We start from the raw sequence: 22552 nt of genomic DNA, 5'->3' as shown, positions 1-22552 counted from the left end.
GGCGCAGGCGCCGCGGCCATAGTCAGATGCACGAAATTAAACGCGACACGAACGCGTGAGCCTCTTGCGTGAGCCCATTGATATCACGCTCGCCGGCCGAACTATATAAGCTCCGGTCCCGATCGTCAAACTTATTCCTAAGCTAAATCTTATTAAAGCAGCATCTTCAATTAATTCAAATATTAATATTAGAATAACATCATATTCATGAAAACGCTTCAATAGCCAACGATGATTTTAGTAAGATTTTATTTATGTATTTTAATTTGAATAACTTACCTTAAAACATAATTACCTAAAATGGACTTTTTAGATTAAATTAACTGTTGAAATACTTATGAACCTTGCGTTCTTAGAAGGAAAGTAACTATAAATTGTGATTTTTATTTTTGTATTTAAGTAAGGTACAACGGGACAATTTCGACTGGGGGCAATTGCAACCGATCCATTTTTTTCCATGTTTTACAATGTTTGCATTATTTAAATAGTGTCCACCGGTTATATACGGCACGCGTGTTTAGTGGATACATGTGGAACTTAACTTAATAGTGTAACAATCCAGTCGGGATTTGACTCGCTGTAGGTACCTTAAATATAACTTTTTCGGTATTTCATGTGCAATGTAAGGCATATGCAAGGATTTCATCAACAGTATGTTAAATGATCGATTTGATTTCAGTGGGTTATTTGGCTTAGCGCCCTTGCATGGTCCACGACCAAATGCGAGCCCCCAGTGAACAGCTACCTCCCGCCATCTTCCGGTGGTAATGGTCGACCATCTCCTGAGTATGGGCCTCCCGGAGCAGGCAACGGTGGTGGTGGTGGTTCCCGAGGTCCCGGAGGTTTCGGAAATCCGGGAAGCCGTCAAGGTTCTGGAAGAGCGGGAAGCCAAAATCAACCTAGCGACTCTTACTCACCCCCAGGACAATTTCAATCGAATAATGTAGACACGCAATATGGGCCACCTTCAGCTCAGGGTCAGGGTCGCGGCGGGCCTGGCTCTCCTCAAGGAGGATATGGAGGTGGCCAACAAGGTGGTTTTGGAGGTAGCCCGCAAGGCGGCTTTGGAAAAAGCCCACAAGGTGGTTTTGGTGGCAGACCATCTTCTCAAGGTGGTTTCGGAGGATCATCAAATAATTTAGATACTCAGTATGGACCACCATCAGCACAAGGCCAAGGTCGTGGTGGACCTGGCTCTCCGCAGGGCGGAGGAGGTTCTCAGGGTGGGTTTGGCGGATCGCCTCAGGGCGGATTCGGTTCACGGCCACAACAAGGTCAGGGAGGCTTTAACACTCCCAGTGCTGAATACGGTGCCCCGGGACAGAGACCCGGTTCATTCGGCGGACAAAGAGGTCAATCGCCACAACAAGGACAAGGAGGGTTCAGCACCCCCGGAGCTGAATATGGTGTTCCCGGACAGGGTTCTGATTCGTTCGGGCAAACCGGAGGATCACCTTCAGGTGCAGGAGGAAGGTCTGGGAGTGGGGGACGGCCACAAGCAAGCTACGGTGCTCCAAATCAGGGATCAGGTCAGTCACCTGGGGGTGGAAGGGCCGGAGGACGCGGCGGTCAAGGAGACCAAGGCCTCGGACAGCGGCCGGAGAGTTCGTACGGCCCGCCTGCCAGTGGTGGATTCCAACAACCTAATAACCAGTTCGGTGCCGGAGGCCAATCGCCCAATTCACAAAGAGCACCAGGTTCTTCGTACGACGCTCCGAGTGCTAACGGGCCGCAGGGTGGGTTCGGAGGGCAGCAGTCTGGCGCGCCCTCCTCGTCGTATGGCGCGCCGGGCTTCGGCGCCGGTGGTGGCGCGGGCGGTGGTCGAGGTGGCTCTGGCAACCAAGGTTCTGACTTTGGCGATGACGGATCTGATGTAAGTATTTTTATATTTAACAAAATATGGATAATCCCTGGTAAAAATAAAATATCCTATAGTCAATAAAGAGAGATATCGACTCAAAGTTTTGATGAATAAATTTAGCATAGGTACCGGTATTTGGAAATGCACCGAAAAACATTTTTTTACGGAATTTTACAGCTCTCATGATTAAACGAGTGCAAAATAACAACTGTAACTAGATTTTGTCTGAACGTTGCAAATTTGCAAAAAACCTAAAAAAATATCGGCACGTCGTGTCGAATTAGGTACGCAAAAGTTTACCTACTGAAAAATTTCAAATTTATTTTTTGGTCGGTATAAACTATAAACGCCGCGCCTTTAATATACTATTTCTAAATAATGGTTATACCGGCCGTAACACTTTTATCATAAAAAATCCAGTGTTTTTGGTTTTTATGCTCCTAATATTTTCATTTCAACTATGAATGATGCTTTATTGATACCTACGCACCTAAGTAATCTAATAGTAAGTGCTAAAGTTATTTTTCTATTCAGATAAAGGCATTTGTTTGTGTGTCTATGGTATAGTACGTTACGATACAAGTGCGGAAAAGAGGAAGTTGGAAACGAGTAGCGATAAATAAAAATATGACCGAAGGGAGTTTTTAAATCGACACGTCCGTGTTGCAAATTTCCTCTTCGCATGTGTATTGTACCTACGACGTTTTTCATTACATATGGCCCTCAGAAGGCTTGCGATAATGTGTAGTACTGAACAATATTTTTTCATATTGTCAACAATAATTCAAAATCCTGGGCGTTCAATATCGTATTAAGTTGGAATTCCGACACAAAGCGGCTCCGTGTGTTCGAATGCACATACGTTCACGAAACGCTCACGATAATATCTCTTTCGTAGCTATTTATCTTTATCGCTCTTGCGTATTGGCGTGACAGAGCCAGACTACATTTCTGTGGCGTTTCGGCAAGAAATGCCATTCGGCTACGCCCCGTATCACTAACGCAGTGAAACCGACGCGGCGACAAAGTGATACCTACTATTTTGCACTATAGAATAGTACCTACATTGTGCAAGTTTAATATTCATATTCATTAATTTATTTGCATAAAAACACATGCATGCAAATACAATATTTACACTACAGCTAAAAATATGACAAAACAAATTTAACAAGAATTAAAATCAGAATTAAAATACACATAAACATTGCTGACGAGGGTAATTTAAATAGCGACAGCTTGCCGGAGCGATTTAGACTCCAGTTTGCAATACTTATTATTACGCCCCTAGTTACATACAATGTTTTTCGTCACACTTGCAATAAAAAAATGGAAAGGAAAAAAAGTTAAATACGGTACAATACATTTCATAACTAGGGAGTTATGGGGAGAACAAATTTCTACATATAACTCCTGCTCAGCACAGCGTCACTGTCTGTCACAGTGAGAGCGGATTCGCACTACGTTCTATCCGAATCCGTGAAAATAAGATCCGTCATAGCCGTAGAACTATTTGTATAGTTGTTTACTCACTAGATCCGAAGAATGACGGAAAGAAATCGGATGACGGTGATCGGATGTACTGCGTAAAGTAAGTACTATGCTAATAGTTCTACGGATATGATATGACGTATCTTATTTTCACTGATTCGGTTCGGAGGTAGTGCGAAACCGCTCTGACAGTATCACAGCAGTTCTCAACAAGTTTGTACAAAAATTAAGGAAAAAGTTAAATCATTTGTTTTTATTCCTATTCTGTTGCCAAGATTTATTTGATGATTTTGTACGTTCTCTAAATACTAGTAGTATCTATATTTTGTTTTTTATAACAATTATCCTGTAAATATCTTATGAAAGTCGAGTTATATTATTACTTACTAAATGTTGGTAACAAAATAGGATCATAAACTGAAATAGATATACACTAAAGAAAAAGCGATCAAGCCCACTGGTGGCGAAGCCGGGAACCGAACCCGGGTCTCCAGCTAACGCGGCTGATGACGTGTTCGACCGCTACACCACCCCGACTGCCGAGGTACCCGTCGAAATTTCTCTAGTGTGTGTTATCTCTGAAGGCTAGGCGGCTTTGACCAACTCTAAGGGCGAGCAATTTGTGCTTGCACCTCCTATATTAATCCTTTTGCAGGATTACGATGTAGCGAGAGAGATGCTTTTTCTTTAGTGTATGGTTAGTGTATTCCCGGCTTCGCCACCAGTGGGCTTGATCGCTTTTTCTTTATTGTATGGTATCTATTTCAGTTTATAATTTATATATAGTAGTGTTACTACTTAAAAAAAAACAAATCAAAAAATATTTAATAAAATAATTTGATTTGTTCCCTACATCGATAGATGGCAGCACAAAGTTTTTGGGAACTGCTCATCACCCGGATAGCGGCCATGCAATGTTCTCGCAACCACTATCGCGCTGCCGCCGTTTCTTAATATTTTTGGCTTGAATTCCAACAACCCTTTATTTTATTTCAGGAGCCAGCTAAATACGAGTATAACTATGAAGTGGACGATGCGCAGACAGGTACTAAATTTGGTCATTCAGAACAACGCGACGGCGACGTCGCCACCGGCGAGTATAACGTAGTGCTGCCGGACGGCAGGAAGCAGGTGGTCGAGTACGAGGCCGGTCTACAGGGATACAAGCCCATGATCCGATACGAGGGTTCGTTCATTGCAAGTATATCCCCACAATCCCCCTGCGTTTAATCTGCAGCAAGGAAGACTCTCCATGCAAACATACATACAGTTTGGCAAAAAAGAGTAGAAAATAATAGTGGCGCCACTGTCGATGTAAACCGTTTTGCATTTGGCAACAATTTTGACACTTTTCTATGAGAACAGTGAAGTGTTGCTATGATAAAAAAATTGTTCAATTTCTACTCTTTATTGCCAAGCCGTATACCCTCATTTAAAAAAACTAGTTTTGCTTAAAAAACTGGATAAGGTCGCGCGATAAATGATAAAACATCAGCCCGTCCCTATCGCTTAAAAATAGTGCGATAGAGACTGCCTGATATTATAATGCTCTATCACGCGACACGCGACCATGCTTGCCTGCCTGGAGTTGTAATTAGTTTATGCAGCCTCAGATGCCATATTTAAAAATCACGCATCACCTAATTTATTTACGCATTTTACTTTTACTCAATCAATAGTACTCAGATTTAAAAATATAATAATAAGATTAAAGTCATTTTCAAACATAATAACTAGATTGAAGTCTTTGCTTTGCTTTTAATATTTAAATTCAACGTTGAATATAGCAATATTCTAGGTAGGCATAAACTTTAACAGTAAAAGTCTCATTTTTACCCCTTTTTATTAATTTTCCTGAGAAAAACAATTCCCGAAACGTATTATAAAAGGATTAAGTAAAAGCTTAACGTTTTTACAGTGAAAAATAAACATAAATAATATATTGTCTATCAGGTGAAGCAGCCGGCGGCGGCGGGGCCGGATTTGGCGCGGGTAAATCTTCCTGATCACATAATCCTATTTAATGATTTTTCGCCCGTTGTATTATTTTAACCATTTGCTTTGATTTGACGAAGTTTAGGCTTCTGCAAGAAAATGATCTTAAAATATGAAGGGAAAATAATAACGGAAGGATTCAGACAATAACCGCTTCAAATAATAGCCTACTTGCCTCCTAGTCAAATCAGCTTCTTTTTAAGAACTGTCAAAATGAATTTCAACGTCTTGCTAATATGGAATTATTTAATATGAAATCGAATTGAGTGACGTCACGGTCAACTCAGTTACTTTATATACTTCCACCTGACTTATTAAATAGAAATTGGATTTCAAAATAACTTCTATCCATGTTTTTCTTATATTTATCTAATAATTTATTTCGTCAATGGAATAAAATATTTTATTTTAAGCACAGTCAAGTTCCCTATTATTAATCGTTCTTTCATAAGCGAACCAATCGCTCGCGTGAGTGCAAACAAGCAAGCTCACCAACTACCTATGACTCCACATTTTTCGTAACTAACCATTTGTTCAACTTTTAGGAGGAGGTTCCGGTGGTGGAGCCCAAGGCTATCCTCGCGGAGGCCCGGGCGCCGGTGGCGGCGGGTTCTCAGGCGAGAACGATATTGGCTACCCGCAGGGCGGACCTGGCCAAGGAAACTCTGGGTTCGGACCACAAGGCGGCCAAGGTGGCTCCCAAGGTGGCTCCCAGGGCTATGACGATCAAACCCAGGGAGGCCAAGCGGGATATCCAAGAGGAGGACCTGGAGGCGGTAGAGGCCAACCTTCTGGAAATCTTAGGGCACCTCAGAGACAACAGAATGGCCAGGGGAATTCTGGGTACCCATCTGGTGGCCCCGGCGGGAACCGGTTGGAAGGCTTGAATGGTGACAGTGGTTACCCTAGTGGTAGACCCCAGGGCGGTAGAGGTTTTCCCAGTGGTGGGCAAGGGGGTGACGAAGGGTACCCCAGCGGCGGCCCGAGTGGCAGAGGACAGGGAGGCTTTGGCTCCCCGGATAGACTCACTGCTGATAATGGATACCCACGAGGTGGCAACCAAGGGGGCAGGGAGCCAGAGGGCCGCGGCGGAGACGAAGGATACCCCAGCGGTGGTCCTAGCGGCCCAAGAGGCTCTGGATATTAAGATATACAAAAACCCTTATGTAAATTACGCTTTCATAATGTCAAACGAGGCTAGAATATAAAATGCATTGTAAATAAATGATTTAATAATAAAATACATTTTTATAATAAAAGTTTATTTTATACAAATGATAACAAAAGCCAAAACAAATACAAGTCTGGCCGTCACATCTCCTAAAATAAATATCTGAGACATCACCGAGCTCTGCTCGAAAAACATAATTATAAACACCCAAAAAAATCCATTATCTCAGAGATAACACTGAGCTTAGTTATTTTAACACATTTTAACATAATTGTTAGAGCCATTTCCGAGATCCCCTCTATATATAAAATAATTTTAAAGGCATAACATTAATTGACACTAGAAATAAATAAATATTCTTACACAGATTGACTGATTCCCACGGTAAAAATTAAACCACTATTTATGTTGCAGCGATGAATATGAATTTATTTAAACGTCCATACCTTTTTTGTTTTATCATATACACAGGCAATTTCGGGACTTTATTCCACGAGGACAAAGAGCCTCTAAAAATTGACGGCAAAGTCAATAGTGTATCGTTCTGAGGCCGCCTGGCCGGCAACGGCACTGCTAACGCCTCGTATACGCCGCAAATTCACTCGCTCACTTGTTATTGTTAGGCCTTTTGTTAAGCCGCGGCTAAATGCAATATGGATTTGCTGGGAAAAAATACTTTTTTAAGTTCAAAGTTGAGGGATGAGCTGTGGATGAGCTCATGAAATAGAAAGAAATAGTATTTAAAAAATAGCACCGTTGAATACACATTTACTTTAGCGTGGCAAGCACTGGTACTTTTGCTTAATGATGTACTCATATACTATCGTTTCAACTAGGCAAAGGAGAGAGCATACATAGAGTTAGAGCCACAATACCTAATTATACACATTTATAGTAATATTCTTAATAAAATGCAAAGGAATAAGAGTTTGACGGGGAATCCCGCCATCGTGGCGCCATCTGAAACATAAATTAAGAACATAATTGTGAGTGTGTTTAGTAAAACGTCCCACTTTGTCGGTTACCATTAAGGCGAGATTTTACTTGTATCTTTATATGAAAAAACTGACAAAGCGGCTTTATAGCAATCGACAAAGTGGGACGTTTTCCCGTGCACACTCACAATTATGTACAACTTATTATTTAAATATCACTGGTAGTAATATTCGTAAGTTAATAACCAGCAAAGGTCGTGTCGGATTTGTATTACGCATAATGGTGACTTTAATTTTTCTTAGCTTCATATATTTAAACAAATCTTTGCGACACTTTCGTGACACTAACGGTACGTATTTAAATTCATAAAATCCGTTTAAAGATGGAATTCTCTATGGAATCATTTTTGTTAATAAGCTTTATCATGTTATACAGACAATATTTGGGCAATATCATCGCACACAACGAAGGCCGCATACGCACACCATTTTGGCTCTAGAAATAAGTTAAAGTTAGATATTTTTGCGACCGCGACCCCACAAGGTCATAGTGACTATTGGGTTTTTAATATTGCTTACAAAATCCTTTGTTTCCTTTTCTCCCAGCACCAAGCCACTTGTAAACTAAACTTCAACCAATCGGAAAACAAAAGCACTGGAACCTTACCTGGATCAGATGCATCATTCGTCTCGATCGCCCAAGGTTCCAAGTGCGGGGGCGGCTCGTCCAGTTCCACAGTAATGGTTTCAGTACGGGGTTCCTCAGTGGTGGTCTCTGCAAACTTAGTTGAGGTCTCCACGAGCACGCTTCCTCTGGTCCGCGGAAGTCTCTGGTATATGAACTCCACCTCCTTGCGATATAATGGCGCTAACGTTGCTTCACACTGTAATTTATATACATTTATTAGATACCTTAAGGTACCTATTAAAATATTAGCAATACAGAATAGATAATTACCCGTCTACTTATGTAAAATTATATAAAAGAAGAACCAAACGACCTTATGGGACGTCACTGTAAAACGATTTCTTTGCCCAATACATAAGAACAAGTTCTAGGCTTTATAGAGGTAGGAGATAAAGGTTCCAGAACTATTTTGTAACAGAGACAATCTTGTACAATCTTATGTTGGCATAAACAATACCTCGCTCAAAGCTTGATTCTGTTCCGGTTGCAATACATATTTAATTAGAATCATCATTTCAATCCTTGCTCACTTATGTCTACATTCATGGCATTGCCCTGTTTTTTAACCGCCGCCCCAAATCTCAAGGAAGGTGGTTCTCAATTCGTCTGTATGTTTTTTTTAAATGTTTGTTCCACGATATCTCCGTCGTTACTGGACCGATTTTGATTTATTTTTATTGAATGTATGTATATGCATACAGATTGGTCCCATTTTTATTAAAACCCAGTTCTGATGATGGGATCCTGGAGAAATCGAGGGAACTCCTCAAATCTGAAAGGCATACATATGGTGATTTTTGTGTTTTTATAAGAACAGCATATATTTACGTACGAAACAGTGACATTTGGTGCAGTGGAACTTCTGAAGATGATCAGAACGGAACTCCTCAAATCTGAACGGCACACTTATAGTGTATTTGGTATTTTTATAAGATCAACATGCATTTAAGTTCAGAACCGTGACATTTATTTGTTAGGACATTTGGAACTGGAAGAAATCCCTCAAAGGGATAAGTTCACCTTTGTACTGTTCTTTACTGTAATTACTGTGTTTTTTGTTATTAATTGTACAATAAAGAGTTTACTACTACTACTACTACTACTACTACTACTACTGTTTTCTTTGTTAAGTATGTTTGTTAAGCATATTGACTTTTCAACTCAAATTTTGTCAAGCTCGATTTCTTATATTCGGATATCGGATTCATGAGGAATTGAGGAAACTCCTCAAACCTTAACGGTATAGGTACGTATATTCATTTATGTTTCCATCTAATAATCAAAGATTTACATTAAAAGCAGTTTTAAAAAATACCTACACATTTCTACATAATCTAACATTCGCAAGTACCTTTCACGAGAACCCCAAAGGTGGCGGTTTTTTTTTCTTAGACATTATTTTGGACAAAGATGATTTATACATGGAAGAAGACATACCTATATAATTAAGAGACAATACATATAAAATGAAAACTGTCACCTTTAATTTCATGATCCCATTTAAGAAATGCGAATCCCGCACTCCGAAGGACAGCTCGACGGTGGTGTCGAACGCGTCCAGCCGGTGCAGCGAGCGGCGGTACCACGGGCCGCGGATGTGGTACTTTTGCGCTTGCATGTTGTTGACGAACCAGTGCACCCGACTCGCGGGGCGAGCTCCCGTGGACGTGCAGTTCAGCAGGACGGGGGAACCCACGTCGTAGGAGTCTTGGAGACCCGCCACTTCGGGCTCTTTCTCAGGGACCACTGGAATGGGCAATACGTTATATATTTAAATAATTATTTCCAAATTGTCTTATAAGGTGCCCTAGCTCTTGCGTGCGAATCCATGCTTGAACTCGTCTAGATGAGCAAAAGACCGCGTGTAGGCAATGACGTGATCTACATACCTATACTTGACGTGACGTGGTATTCATATCATAGCATATGCTGAGTGGCGTCCTTTTGTTGCCACTACACAGGCGCCAATGTTTCTTCCACAATCCCTGTTTATTTATTTTTTGTTCTACTGATGCACAATCTATTTTTGCGTTTATCTTTGTGTAACTGGTTTTAGGAGTAATCAAGTTCAAGTTCTTTATTTGCAATCATGTTGTATAAATAGGTATAAAAATTATAACAAATAATGTTTCAAACATGAGCCCTGCAAGGGCATAGCAATTGTTCTTAATCTAATTTATTTCTAACATAATGTATAAGCATTTTTTTAAAATAGTTTCACAATATTTTAGAACTTATCGTCTAAGTATTCTTTTACAGAATAAAAACTTTTGTTCGTAAGCATTTCTTTTAATTTGCGTACAAATAGGTATTCTTCTTTTACATTTTTTATTTTTTCTGGGAGTTGATTATAAATTTTTGTGGACATAGATAAAGGGCCGGACGAATGGAGTTTTAATCGGGAGGTTGGTGGCATTAACTTTGTATTATTTCTTAATGTATAAGTTTGCTGTATTTCCTCGCGTCTGGTATATAGCTCTGGGTGTTTACGAATAAATTTACATGTTTCTAAGATGTAAATGCAGTACCTTAAATGTTTAGAGAGTAAGTTGTCTTGTAAGGTAGGTTAAGGCGCCATATGTAGAATGGTTTATACAATAAATGATTTTTATCTTTATACTTAATTTATTTCACCCGATACTTTTTTAGTTAGGTATACATAGAGGTATAAGTACAATTACTTACTACGTTAAAGATCGAGTTAGTCTCACACTACTTACAAGGAAAGGTACCATACTGTCCTCCTCTGATCTGATTGATTTTTATATATATTATAAATGTTTTATATATGTTATATGTACCAGAGCCCAATATTCATAATAAAAATAGTCGAGTCTGTAGCATATCGATCCATTTCCAATTCCAACGTAGGTATTATATATAAGGTCCTAATTTATTAGTTGCAGATATTTTAACACATGATACTTTACATTAAAATAATTAACTTTAAATATAAATTAAGAAATCTTTTCATGTAACTTTTTTGATTTCATTTTCCTAACAAAAAAATTAATTATAATTTCGTCTAAAAAAAATCATCATGTGCATTATCACATGTCACAATAACACTGTCTGTCATGTCAACAATTGTTTGTTGTAAATGTCGTAAAGGTTCGGCGGGAAAACTGCACATGTCATTGAAGTGGCCAGTTACAGTTAAGTGGTAGTAAAAAGGTACTAGAATCTGTTCAATGAGTTTTCATTTAATAATCACATAAACAGGGTGTTTTTACGTAGCAAATATTTTTTCCGTTTTCTCCAAAAAAACATCGTAAAACACGAAACAAAGCGGGATTATAGAGAAATTGTACAATTTTAACTCAAAATTGCAATCCAGGGGGCCGATTTTTGAATCTCGGCTATTCGATTTCATGAAATTCGTTCAATAATATCTCCACTAAGTACTAGCGATTAAAATTCTACTAACAGAATCGAAAACCAGTGGTCATTACCACTAGTTTTAAAATTACTAGCCGTCATTTTTTCAAAAATAGCATTACGTCATTTTCCACAGACTTTCGAACGGCGAATTCGTGCGTTCGAAATCGATCCCCTGAAAGAAATATTTCGTCACTACTTTGAAAAAAACATGTATCTTCTTCTGTCAATGAGAAGAAAAATGTAATAAGTATGTATGGAATGCATATAGACTTACTGCGTTTTAACTTTGAGGAGCAGTGTGAGATACGAGATTTTTTCAAAGTAGTGACGATTTGTATACTTAAATTATTCCGTAAAATAACTGTAGCATTTTTTAGTAAAAATTTAAATTCTGGCAAGTCAATAAAACTGTGGAAGCAGATTTTTATAAAATATACATTTTATACAATAACTATTTGATCTTGCATTTTTATATTAAAGGAAAAAATGGAAAAATTTACGCTTCCGGCGGGACTTGAACCCGCATCATTTGCAATCCGTGCAAGACTCTTAACCAATTGAGCTACGGAAGCCACGCCGGACATCGCAAATCTTTCCATGCCTTTTCCTTATGTACACACGTCTTGGGGTGACGTCTAGCGCCATCTACCGACACCGCCCGGCCGTTACAAGATGTAATAGTCTGTCGGTAGATGGCGCTAGACGTCACCCCAAGACGTGTGTACATAAGGAAAAGGCATGGAAAGATTTGCGATGTCCGGCGTGGCTTCCGTAGCTCAATTGGTTAAGACACGGATTGCAAATGATGCGGGTTCAAGTCCCGCCGGAAGCGTAAATTTTTCCATTTTTTCCTTTAATATAAAAATGTGTAGAATCGTTAGCAGACGTTTCTGCTTGTTAAAAATAAATTTATTTGATCTTGCTTGTAGTTCATTTTTATTTTTATTTTATTTTACTTTATTAGGTACACCAAACAGATTTCGTACAAAATCTTGATAACAATTAAAACTTATACTAAGTGGCTTAAAACTAGCACGAGATCCAAAACAAGTGTACTCAGCATGTTTTAGAATTCAGCGGAAACAATACATATTTTAGCACTATCTAGTAAGTAAAACTACAATAGCAAACATCAGAGAACTATTAGGTAACAATTTAGCTAATACCAAATAAGGGAGTAATTAACTTAAGCTAAGGGTATACGCATTTAAACTATACGAGTGAGACAAACTTAAACATATTTAAACGGTAGAAGGAAAATTTAGCAGTCAGTGACAGAAGAAGATGAAGATGAGCATGAGGAGCATGAGGAGGTGAAGAGGACGCCAGCCAAGCGCCTCTTAAATCTAGCAATGTTGGGGTCAAAAATGTCAAAATGAATATGATTAGAAGCTAACTCGTTATATTGGCGGCACATTCTAGTAATGGGATTATAGAAAGAAGTATTGTTTTTATATACTCTAAGAGCGAAAAGTTTACTGTTGCGACCTCTAAATCTAGGTGTATTGAAAGTAATGGATGATAATAGTGGTGCAGAGTCAATTCTAGAGTGAACTATTTTGTGTAAATTTAAGAAGTCGCACATCTTACGACGTGCTTCAAGAGTGGAGATATTAAACTTGATTAGTCGACTGGTATACGATCTGTATGTACGTCCCAACTTGAATCTAAACGCAAGAACCTTCAAAAACAGCCTCTGCACCGCCTCTATGGCATTGATGTGTACAGAGTAATGTGGGGTCCATATAGAGGAACCATACTCCAAAACGCTCCTCACCAAACTAAAGAACAATAAAATTAGACTATTCGGGTTCCTAAAGCCCTTTGTCGTTCTAAAGATAAAACCTAGCAGTTGCCTGCCCCTACTCACTATATATTCATAGTGTGGTCTAAAACTAAGTTGTTCATCGAAAAGTATACCAAGATCCTTTACGACTGTCTTTCGGTTAAGACTCTGACCGGTTAGTTTATAGTCATAGTTAAGTTTAAATTTCTTGTTAGAAAATGTTATAACATGGCATTTATCAACGTTTAAGTTCATATTATTACGAGAACACCAGTCAGATACTTGATTAAGATCTTTTTGTAAAGATCATCTGCATACAGTAAGGAGGGACATGTTAAACTATCAGCGAGATCGTTTATAAATAGAACAAACAACAGTGGGCCCAGGTGAGACCCTTGTGGGACACCCGAAGTTACAGGAAGCTCAGGGGATGAGAACCCGTTGATGGTGACAAGCTGACTTCTGTTTAGGAGGTAAGATTCGACCCAGCGAAGGAGACTACCATGAATACCATAATATGCCTCTATTTTGTAGCAAAGAATTCGGTGATCTACCTTATCAAACGCCTTTGAAAAGTCCGTGTATATGGCATCAACCTGACCTCGCGTAGCAAAAGCTTTACACAAATAATGCCTATACTCAAGAAGGTTAGAAACTGTGGACCTATTACTAACAAATCCATGTTGACGATCAGATATGAATGGCTTGACATGGTTGTACAGGAATCTGTGCACTATAGATTCGAATAGTTTAGCTATGCAAGACAAAATGCTTATAGGCCTGTAGTTTTCACAACTAGATTTGTCACCAGATTTAAATATAGGCACTATGTGCGCAATCTTCCAAGTATGAGGAAACACCCCAGCGCGAATAGATTTGTTAAACAAAAGGTAGAGGGGAGCACTTAGTTCCTCAGCACACTCCTTGACAAACGAAGCAGGAATCCCGTCCGGGCCTGCTCCTTTACAAGTATCTAGAGATTTGATTTTGTTTATTATGAGTGTACGGCTGATCAAAATATTCGACAAATTGGGTCTATTGAAATCGAGGCAAAAAGGAGACACATTGGAGAAGTCAGGGGAATTGTGACGTTCGAAGACAGAACCGAAGTATTCAGAAAAAATGTTACAGATACCCTGACCATCGGAAGACGTTTTATGGCCATATTTCATGGTTTGAGGTATGGATGTACCTTCCTTCTTAGACTTAACAAAACGCCAAAAGGACTTAATGTCATCCTTAAGACCGTTCTCAATTGACAGTAAAAATGATTTATAACATTGATCAATAAGATTCTTACACCTAGCGCGCAACAGGGAGAAAGTATCATAATCCCTAGGATTCCCATATAACTTGTACCGTTTGTGATACTTGTTTTTTTCTTTAAGACTATGTTTTAATGATTTGTTGTACCACGGGGGAAATTTAGCACTATTAATCCTATGTAGAGGTGTATGTTTCTAAGGTTCAATTTATCATAAAATACACGGACACACTCATTAACGTCAGATGAACAAAACAATGCTGACCAATTTGTAGAACTCAGTTCACTCTTTATTTCTTTGAAATTGCATTTATTGAAAATTATTCCCTAAAGAGGTAGAACGTAGAACATAATTATTGTTAAGTAAATCACCATTTTAATACAATTATACACCATGTCAAATAGCTTCATATTCACATATTTTAGCTCAGATCTAAAGAGCACAGGTCAACAAATTATTATTTCAAGTAAAAAATATCCTCACGTTAATACAATCACCAAGTACATTGCATAATTTCCGAAGTGCCTGAGAAAACGAGAGCGCAAATATCTAACAAAATACTTGCTCGTCAGTCTCGGCACGCAGGTGAAGAGTTATTTTTTTAACGAGAAACTGTAGGTGATAGAACAGCCTCATAATGTCCAAAATGATCGATTGTGGGTACCACGGATCTTTCATGCTTAATTATCGTCACAAAACTGACAGTGAGTTAAGTTTTGTTAACAACTTACGCTAATTGGGGGGTCCAAAATTCTGAAAATGCCCCTAAGCGAGGTAAACATACTTTTTAAGTGGGTGTATTTATAGATAAAGGCGTTAAAATTAACGAAATTTAGAATAAAATCGTGAGTTTTGAATGATTCACGGTTATTTTCAAAAAGGTAATCACGGTCTATATCCCGGTCAATATAAGTCTAATAAAATCGTGGTTTTAAATGAAAAAATTGCATCAAAGTTCAAAAAGAATGGATGGAAATGAATGACGGAGCTCCAGCACATACGGCAAATGGTGTCCCATCGCGGTTTCAGGCTAATTTTACAGTTTTTTTGTCGAACATCCCCATTTGTCCAGATTGAGACGTACAGTCAACCAATTGGAACCCTGGCCACTCTACAACCATGTCAAAATGACAAGCAGTAAGAGATTTCTTACAATCTGATTTATAACGTCACTATGACATAGTTCTACAGTGGCCTAGGGTTCCAATTGGTTGACTGTACATAATTATTAGATTATTTTATACGGTCGTAGGTACATGATTTAAAAACTACATTATTATAAAAACACAAACTTGGTGTAAGTGACAGGTGCAAGGCATCGGCCTCCTTGGTCTGCGAGCACCAGGGAGGTTCGCCCGCTTATCGTTTTTCTTTTGTTTAAAAAAAAAGTAGTTGAAAAAATTATCTTTCGCGATATACTGCTACGCAGCGCTTTAAGTATGTTGATTTTGTTTAGTTTTCGTCTTGTAAAATAGTTGTTTTAGTTTGTAAATATGTTTAAATATATATTGTGAAATGTGCCTAACTTGTGACTTGTAAATAAACTGTATATTTCTATATACAGTTTATTTACACGGTTTAAAGGTTCTCCTTTCGTGTACATAATTTTCATCACCCGCGGCCCGAACTGTTACACCTGGATAATTCGAAAAGGTATTTGGGATGAAATGCCAAAGAAAATGGTATTTTGTACACCCATATTTTTACACTTGGCTGTACACAAGTATAATTGCATACAACCAACGTAATTAAGGAGAAAAATGCGAAGCTTACGATCGACGGAGATGTTTTTTCTGGCGGAGTCCTTGCGGAAGAGCGGGCCCTCGCCCGTGACGTCACAGCGGAACTCTCCCGCCGACTCGCGCCCCATGAATAGCAGCGTGACCGTCTCCATACTTGACCGCGACACCTGCGACCAGATAAATTCACTTATAGTAAGTACATACATAATGCCATATCACCCGTTCGTATAGTTCATTCTTAGCAATTAAGGGGTTGAAAGAAAAATAAATTGAGACATTACAGTGCCGTACAGTGTCCCGTTGCCAGCCTCTCGGCTACGCCACAATTGAACCCATATCCTATTACTATTATCATCAATTAATATCATTATGGGTGTCGTAGAATATGATTCATCATATTCATTCAAATAAATGTCCTTACCGGGATTCGAACCCAGGACCATCGGCTTAGAGCGCAGGATCGTCATACGGACATCTAAGAAGACCACTTAAGAGTAGGCTTTTATTTCTTTTATTTGTTTATGTATATTATCTCTCCCTGAAAAAGATGTCATCGTGTTTAAACTCGCCTCATTTATACATATTCTTACCCCTTTATTCATAAACGTTCACTAAAGTTATCAAACCGATAAAGTTCGTTTATCCCTTTCTATCACCATACGTCGCATACGTCGGAAAGGCTCAATCGAACTTTATCGGCTAGATAACTTTAGTGAACGTTTATGAATAACGGGGTTAAAGTTTATTGCACAAACATATACAATTTCAAAGCTTATCTATTATTTAAATATTGGTGATTCGCGTAAAAAGACAAATAATAAACACCTATCGTCAGATAATTTGGGACCGGAGAGGTGAGTCAGATAAGTGGCTAAAGCTAGGAACATATTACGCGGCGGATCTATCGTGGATCGTGGCCTTGAGCGCACGGGCGTCCGATCGAAATCTGGCTCGCTGGATGTTTTGGTAAGCCGAAGCCACGTCCCGAAGACCGTGCACACTGATCGGTCGTGGTCGCGGTCGCGCGACGGCGGACGTCCGCGTAGTATGTTCCTAGCTTAAAGGAATCCCCAGTCATATGAAAGTGGCTCACAGCAGTCTTAACATTAATCATTAGGATTTATCAGTCTGAAAGTTAATTTTTAAACTAGCGTATTAGTCATTCATTGGTTCATTTGGGCATTTAAAATGTTTTCATCTCCGGCTACTTTGTTACGAGTTTCCCTACATTTTGTTTAAACGTTACAGCAACTAAACACTTTATTTACATATGACTATAACAGATAGACATGCTCGCTTTAACTCCGGCGACATTCAAAGTTGGTAAATATTATTTTTTAACCCCCGACGCAAAAACGACGGGGTGTTATAAGTTTGACGTATCTGTCTGTTTGTCTGGTTGTCTGTTTGTCTGTTTGTCTGTCTGTCTGTCTGTCTGTCTGTCTGTGTGTGTGTCTGCCAGTGGCATCGTAGTTCCCGAACGGATGAACCGATTTAGATTTAGTTTTTTTGTCTGAAAGCTGAGTTAGTTTGGAGTGTTCTTAGCCATGTTTCATGAAAATCGGTCTACTATGTCGCGGTCGGGGGATTTTCAAAATTTTAATTTTGTGGTTAGGTTATTATTTATTAACAAACCATATGCCAACATTACCAACTGAAAATTACAGTAAAGATTAAAAAAATAATAAGCACTAGACGTATTTTATTTCAGAATGACCCATGCTTGACCTTTTGCATGTGGTGCCAATAAAATATGGAGTTAATGCATTTAAAATATTTACCTACCAACGTCACTGGCTGGTCTATTTTGAGATTTTTTGGCAAGCAGGCGAGCTTTTTTTTTGGTTTTAGGCAGGATGGTATCGGTTATTGGAATTTTTACGTTACAGTACATCCAACTATCGCCAAGGTTTTATTTTCATTGAAAACACCATATTCAGGAAATTGTATCCAACATTTACCTACGTAGGCAATATGTACATAAATTACCAATAGTCGCCCAATTAATGCGTGAATTAATTTGTTAAATAATGAAACCTTACAAAAATCTAACCTACATAAATAAGTACGTACTTATTGACTTCGAACCAACTTCGAACACACAAAGCAAACCAATGGGTCCAATCGTGGTGTCAGCGATAGGCCTGTCACTGCAATATTATAAATTAAACTCCTCTTTGAACCGCTTATGTGCATCCCCATAAATACCCCTTTGGGAAACACAGGTGTGAGTTTATGTGTATAGTGGGCATTTTCAGAATTTGGGTCCCCCAAATTAGCAAAAGTTGTTAACAAAAATTAACTCGCTGTCAGTTTTGTGACGATAATTAAGCATAAAATCTGTTTAAAAATTTACTGTTTTCACATTCTGAACGTAGATTATCGCTTAAAGTTTATGTAATTAACACAAAGACAATATTTTTACTGAAATGTCATGCTTAATTATCGTCACAAAACTGACAGTGAGTTAATTTTTGTTTACAACTTTCGCTAATTGAGGGGTCCCAAATTCTGAAAATGCCTGTATACCTATGCACTCACATCAACAGTGGTGTCAGTGGCCCTGCATGTATGTCACCTGTGCCATGGATTAAAAATAAGAAGATCATACCATCCCATAAATTAAAATGCGACCGCCTAAGAACGCGCATACACGCCATCTATGTGGTGTAGTGTATGCGCGTCGTTAGGCGGTCGCATTTTAATGTATGGGATGGTACTCGTATGATCTTCTTATATTTTAATCTATGCCTGTGGTAAAGTACTCACATCAACAAACACTCCTTGATCTGAGAAGGCCCTGATATCCGGCACGATGTAGATGCCACTGCCGGAACTGTAGTGATAGTACACTCTCCCGTTCTTCAGTTACTTGACGGAGAAGAGTCTGTGGCCCTGCATGAATGTCACCTGTGCTAACGTACTCACATCAACAGACGCTCCTTGATCTGAGAAGGCCCTGATGTCCGGCACGTTGTAGCTGCCGCTGCCGGATCTGTAGTAATAGTACACCCTCCCGTTCTTCAGCCACTTGACAGAGAAGAGCCAGTGGCCCTGCATGAATGTCACCTGTGGTAAAGTACTCACATCAACAGACACTCCTTGATCTGAGAAGGCCCTGATATCCGGCACGTTGTAGCTGCCGCTGCCGGGTCTGTAGTGGTAGAAGACCCTGCCGTTCCGCAGCCACTTGACGGAGAACAGCCGGTGGCCCTGCATGTCGAAGATGCAGCCCAGCACCACCTCCGAGCCCTCCGCCACGTGCGCCGGCACACGCAGGTCGCGGATCCGCACACATGTTATGGAATCTGAGAATTTTTATTTCATTGGTTTTTCACTGGTCTATGGGTTTTTCACCTATAGATCTACATTTTGTTTTTTTTTGTAATTGTTAATATACCACGACATCATTTTTTAAATTTGATACAAAGAGAACAGCAATAATTTTATATAAGTATTTTAAACTAAACTAGATAATTATGTTCCTGGAACCTGGAACCATTTGAATACTTTTCAAACAGGGGGAATCTTTTATGAATCTTTCAGATTCCTAAAAATAAACATAATAAACAGAGGCAGACAGAATCAATAACATCAACATGCGAAAAGACACCTAATTACTGGGAACCTATTGAGGAGCTGAGACTCTCAAACTTTAAATCGTCACGGAAAATCCGAAAATGACATCCATTGTTTCTAAGGATTTAAGTAGTAGGTAATTACTAATTAGACTTAGACTACGCGACAAACACTATGCAACTACAAAATTGCTATAAAAAATTGTAGGTGTAATCAAGTATAACTTTTTTAACCCCCGACGCAAAAACGACGGGATGTTATGAGTTTGACGTGTCTGTCTGTCTGTGTGTGTGTGTGTGTGTGTGTGTCTATCTGTGGCATCGTAGCTTCCGAAGGAATGAACCGATTTTGATTTAGTTTTTTTTTGTTTGCTAGCTGAGTTAGTCGGGAGTGTTCTTAGCCATATTTCATGAAAATCGCTCAACTATGTCGCGGTCGCGGGATTTTTTTTCAAAATTCTAAACTTGTGGTTAGGTTATATCGACAGTGATCCCTCGAACACAGGCACTAAATCAAATCTTTCTAGATACGACTATATATGGATGTTTAATTAGATTCAATGATGAATGAAAGCTTAATAGCAAATAAAGCTTTATCACCTCCCTTGTTTTGTAGCTTCTTCAAAGGCAAAATTCCTTTTCCGATGTCGTTATTACGAATACCGATTTACAGGCAATAAAACGTGAGATGAGTGTTAAACGGGCTTTCCCTTGAAGCCTTGAGCCTTGATCGGGACTTTTCAAGAGCTCGACTCGATTGTCTATCGTATAAGCTGATCCCTAGACTCGTAACAATACATATAATCGATTAGAAGTTTTTCACTGGTTCGTATTAAACCGGTACCCAGTGGAAAAATAATTGTCGCGTTGCGCCGCGCCGGTACGTTTTTGTTTATATGTTGAATTTGGTAACATTAAGGACTACAAACAAATCATAGATGTCGTAATAAAATAAAGTAAGTAAATGAGTTTTGAATACCAATGCCAATAGCTCAGCTCCCATTCGTCTTTCCATTTATAAGTAATACATTTAGTAAAATGCTGTATTTTCAGCTTTCTACTTAACTATTTTCTATGTATATGTATATCGGTTGTTTCTTCGGTATAGGCACACCTCGGACACTGGCGATTAAATATATGAAAGAGGCGCGTTCCTAGCACACAGTCTAAGCTCGTGTAGGTGAACGCGTACTATGCTTGTATGAGTGACATATGACAGGTCGACTGTTCGCGTTTTTGACAGATGGTAACTGTGAGGTAACCGAGAGGGGGTGGGTGGCACTTTCAGCGGGGAGCGGGAGTGGCCATACTGTATGATAATACTCTTTATTATACTGTGGTATAGGTGAGTAGGTATTGAATCACAGAACTTTATTTAGATAGAAGAAACAAGTTCACCTATTTGTATAGGGGCCGAGCGTGTCAAATTTTGTACTGAAGTTGTTTCTTGCCTGTAATTTTAAATTTGTCTCAGGCTCTTGATTGTTCATAATTTTTGTGTTGTTGCAATTGAATATCACGTAACGAGGCATTTTTTATGTTTTGATTGACTTCAACTTACAAAAATTGACGCCCGAAAGCTGCAAGCTGCGAATAAAGACGGACAACTCAGTGGATTTCACTGAGTTCATTTGACACGCTAAGTAGATACGTTTGCTTGATCTAAATATTGATAAATTGTACAGATGCATAGTACCTATTAGGTAGATAGTTGTTGAATTTTTATATTTCATTCTGAGGGAAAGAAACAGACGAAATAAATTCGGTAAAAATAAGATACTAAATAACTAGAAGACTAACATTGCTAACAAACCTGACACTAGTAACCACACCAAAACACTTATCACAAACGCTAGACGCATCTCTGTCAGCTGTTTATAACCTAGTCAACACGCACAACTTTAGCGTCCTCTCTTTACACATCACAGCGGCCGAATACACCACTACCATATAAATTATCCACTTTTAAGATAATTTGGCAATAAATAACGATAAGGGAACTTTGAAGTCAGTTAAAATTTGCCGTTTGCGGCGGAATCGAAATAGGCCAGCAAATTCCGGCGACTCGGCTAAATTTAAATCTTGTCGCGATGTCTCACGCATGCGCAAGAGGCGATCGGGAGACAGACACATGCACTGGCGCTGTGCGACAATGGAAAACATATTTTTAATTTTATGCGATGGACCTTGATCCATTTTGAAGGAGATCGTCTAGAGCCGTGAGAGGCCATAAAAATAATGGCGGCTTTAATTGCCAGGAGTGTTACTTCTTCTTGGTACCTACCTACTTGAGTATGCGAAATAGGTACTCCTGAATAATTAACGCCGTGGCTTGCGTGGGCGACGGTCGCGCGACGGCGATGCGACACATACGAAATCAAACCTTATCGATATGGAAGTATGAGACGCGACGACGACGCAAGACACGGCGTAACTAAATATGTTAACCTACGTCATATTTTTTACCTATTCTGAATACCTATATTAATCTGCACCTAATATCCTGTACAGTTGTATAAAAGCTACCTGGAGTGGAACAAAGGTCTCGAGGCCGGAATTAATGTGGATTTGCGGTCCATTCACACTGTACCCATACAGTACAGTCGGACAAATAAGTTTATTTGCAAACATTTAATATTCGCTTCGGGCGCACGTTAAT

General features: G+C 39.2%; 2 protein-coding genes across 4 annotated transcripts; one reads left to right on the top strand and one right to left on the bottom strand.

The window, feature by feature from the left end:
* The first annotated feature begins 150 nt into the window (after positions 1-150).
* LOC125225775 (pro-resilin) lies at positions 151-6601 on the top strand. 2 transcript variants are annotated; one of them, XM_048129629.1, is made up of 5 exons: positions 151-240; positions 680-1873; positions 4349-4538; positions 5306-5344; positions 5893-6601. In XM_048129629.1, exons 1-5 carry the CDS (start codon positions 232-234, stop codon positions 6492-6494), a joined length of 2034 nt encoding a protein of 677 aa, XP_047985586.1. In that variant the 5' UTR covers positions 151-231; the 3' UTR covers positions 6495-6601. The 2 variants fall into 2 exon arrangements, with proteins under 2 accessions (XP_047985586.1, XP_047985593.1); XM_048129636.1 differs by lacking the exon at positions 151-240 and having other exon boundaries at positions 1058-1873; positions 4349-4397; positions 5893-6364.
* On the bottom strand, positions 6593-22306 carry LOC125225800. 2 transcript variants are annotated; one of them, XM_048129660.1, is made up of 6 exons: positions 22178-22306; positions 19403-19623; positions 16347-16482; positions 9622-9887; positions 8121-8337; positions 6593-7478 (listed from the first exon to the last, which is right to left on the bottom strand). In XM_048129660.1, exons 2-6 carry the CDS (start codon positions 19532-19534, stop codon positions 7408-7410), a joined length of 822 nt encoding a protein of 273 aa, XP_047985617.1. In that variant the 5' UTR covers positions 19535-19623; positions 22178-22306; the 3' UTR covers positions 6593-7407. The 2 variants fall into 2 exon arrangements, with proteins under 2 accessions (XP_047985617.1, XP_047985613.1); XM_048129656.1 differs by lacking the exon at positions 22178-22306 and adding an exon at positions 21707-22033.
* Between the last annotated feature and the right edge of the window lie 246 nt (positions 22307-22552).

This window comes from Leguminivora glycinivorella, chromosome 1 (assembly GCF_023078275.1).
Source record: "Leguminivora glycinivorella isolate SPB_JAAS2020 chromosome 1, LegGlyc_1.1, whole genome shotgun sequence".
NCBI classification, from domain to species: domain Eukaryota; kingdom Metazoa; phylum Arthropoda; class Insecta; order Lepidoptera; family Tortricidae; genus Leguminivora; species Leguminivora glycinivorella.
The sequence above is the reverse complement of the archived record's forward strand: the minus strand, read 5'-3'. Positions and strand labels throughout refer to the sequence as shown.

Bases quoted from the DNA above. Each gene is read 5' to 3' on its own strand.
- LOC125225800 (XM_048129656.1), bottom strand. From the start codon at position 21,755: ATGCGTCTAGCGTTTGTGATAAGTGTTTTGGTGTGGTTACTAGTGTCA. The intron at 16,483-19,402 runs GTGAGTACTTTA...ATCTGGTCGCAG, and splicing joins ATCAAGGAGTGTCTGTTGAT to GTGTCGCGGTCAAGTATGGA. The intron at 8,338-9,621 runs GTGACAGTTTTC...TATAAATTACAG, and splicing joins ATGGGATCATGAAATTAAAG to TGTGAAGCAACGTTAGCGCC.
- LOC125225775 (XM_048129629.1), top strand. The intron at 4,539-5,305 runs GTTCGTTCATTG...ATTGTCTATCAG, and splicing joins GCCCATGATCCGATACGAGG to GTGAAGCAGCCGGCGGCGGC. The intron at 5,345-5,892 runs GTAAATCTTCCT...TTCAACTTTTAG, and splicing joins CGGGGCCGGATTTGGCGCGG to GAGGAGGTTCCGGTGGTGGA.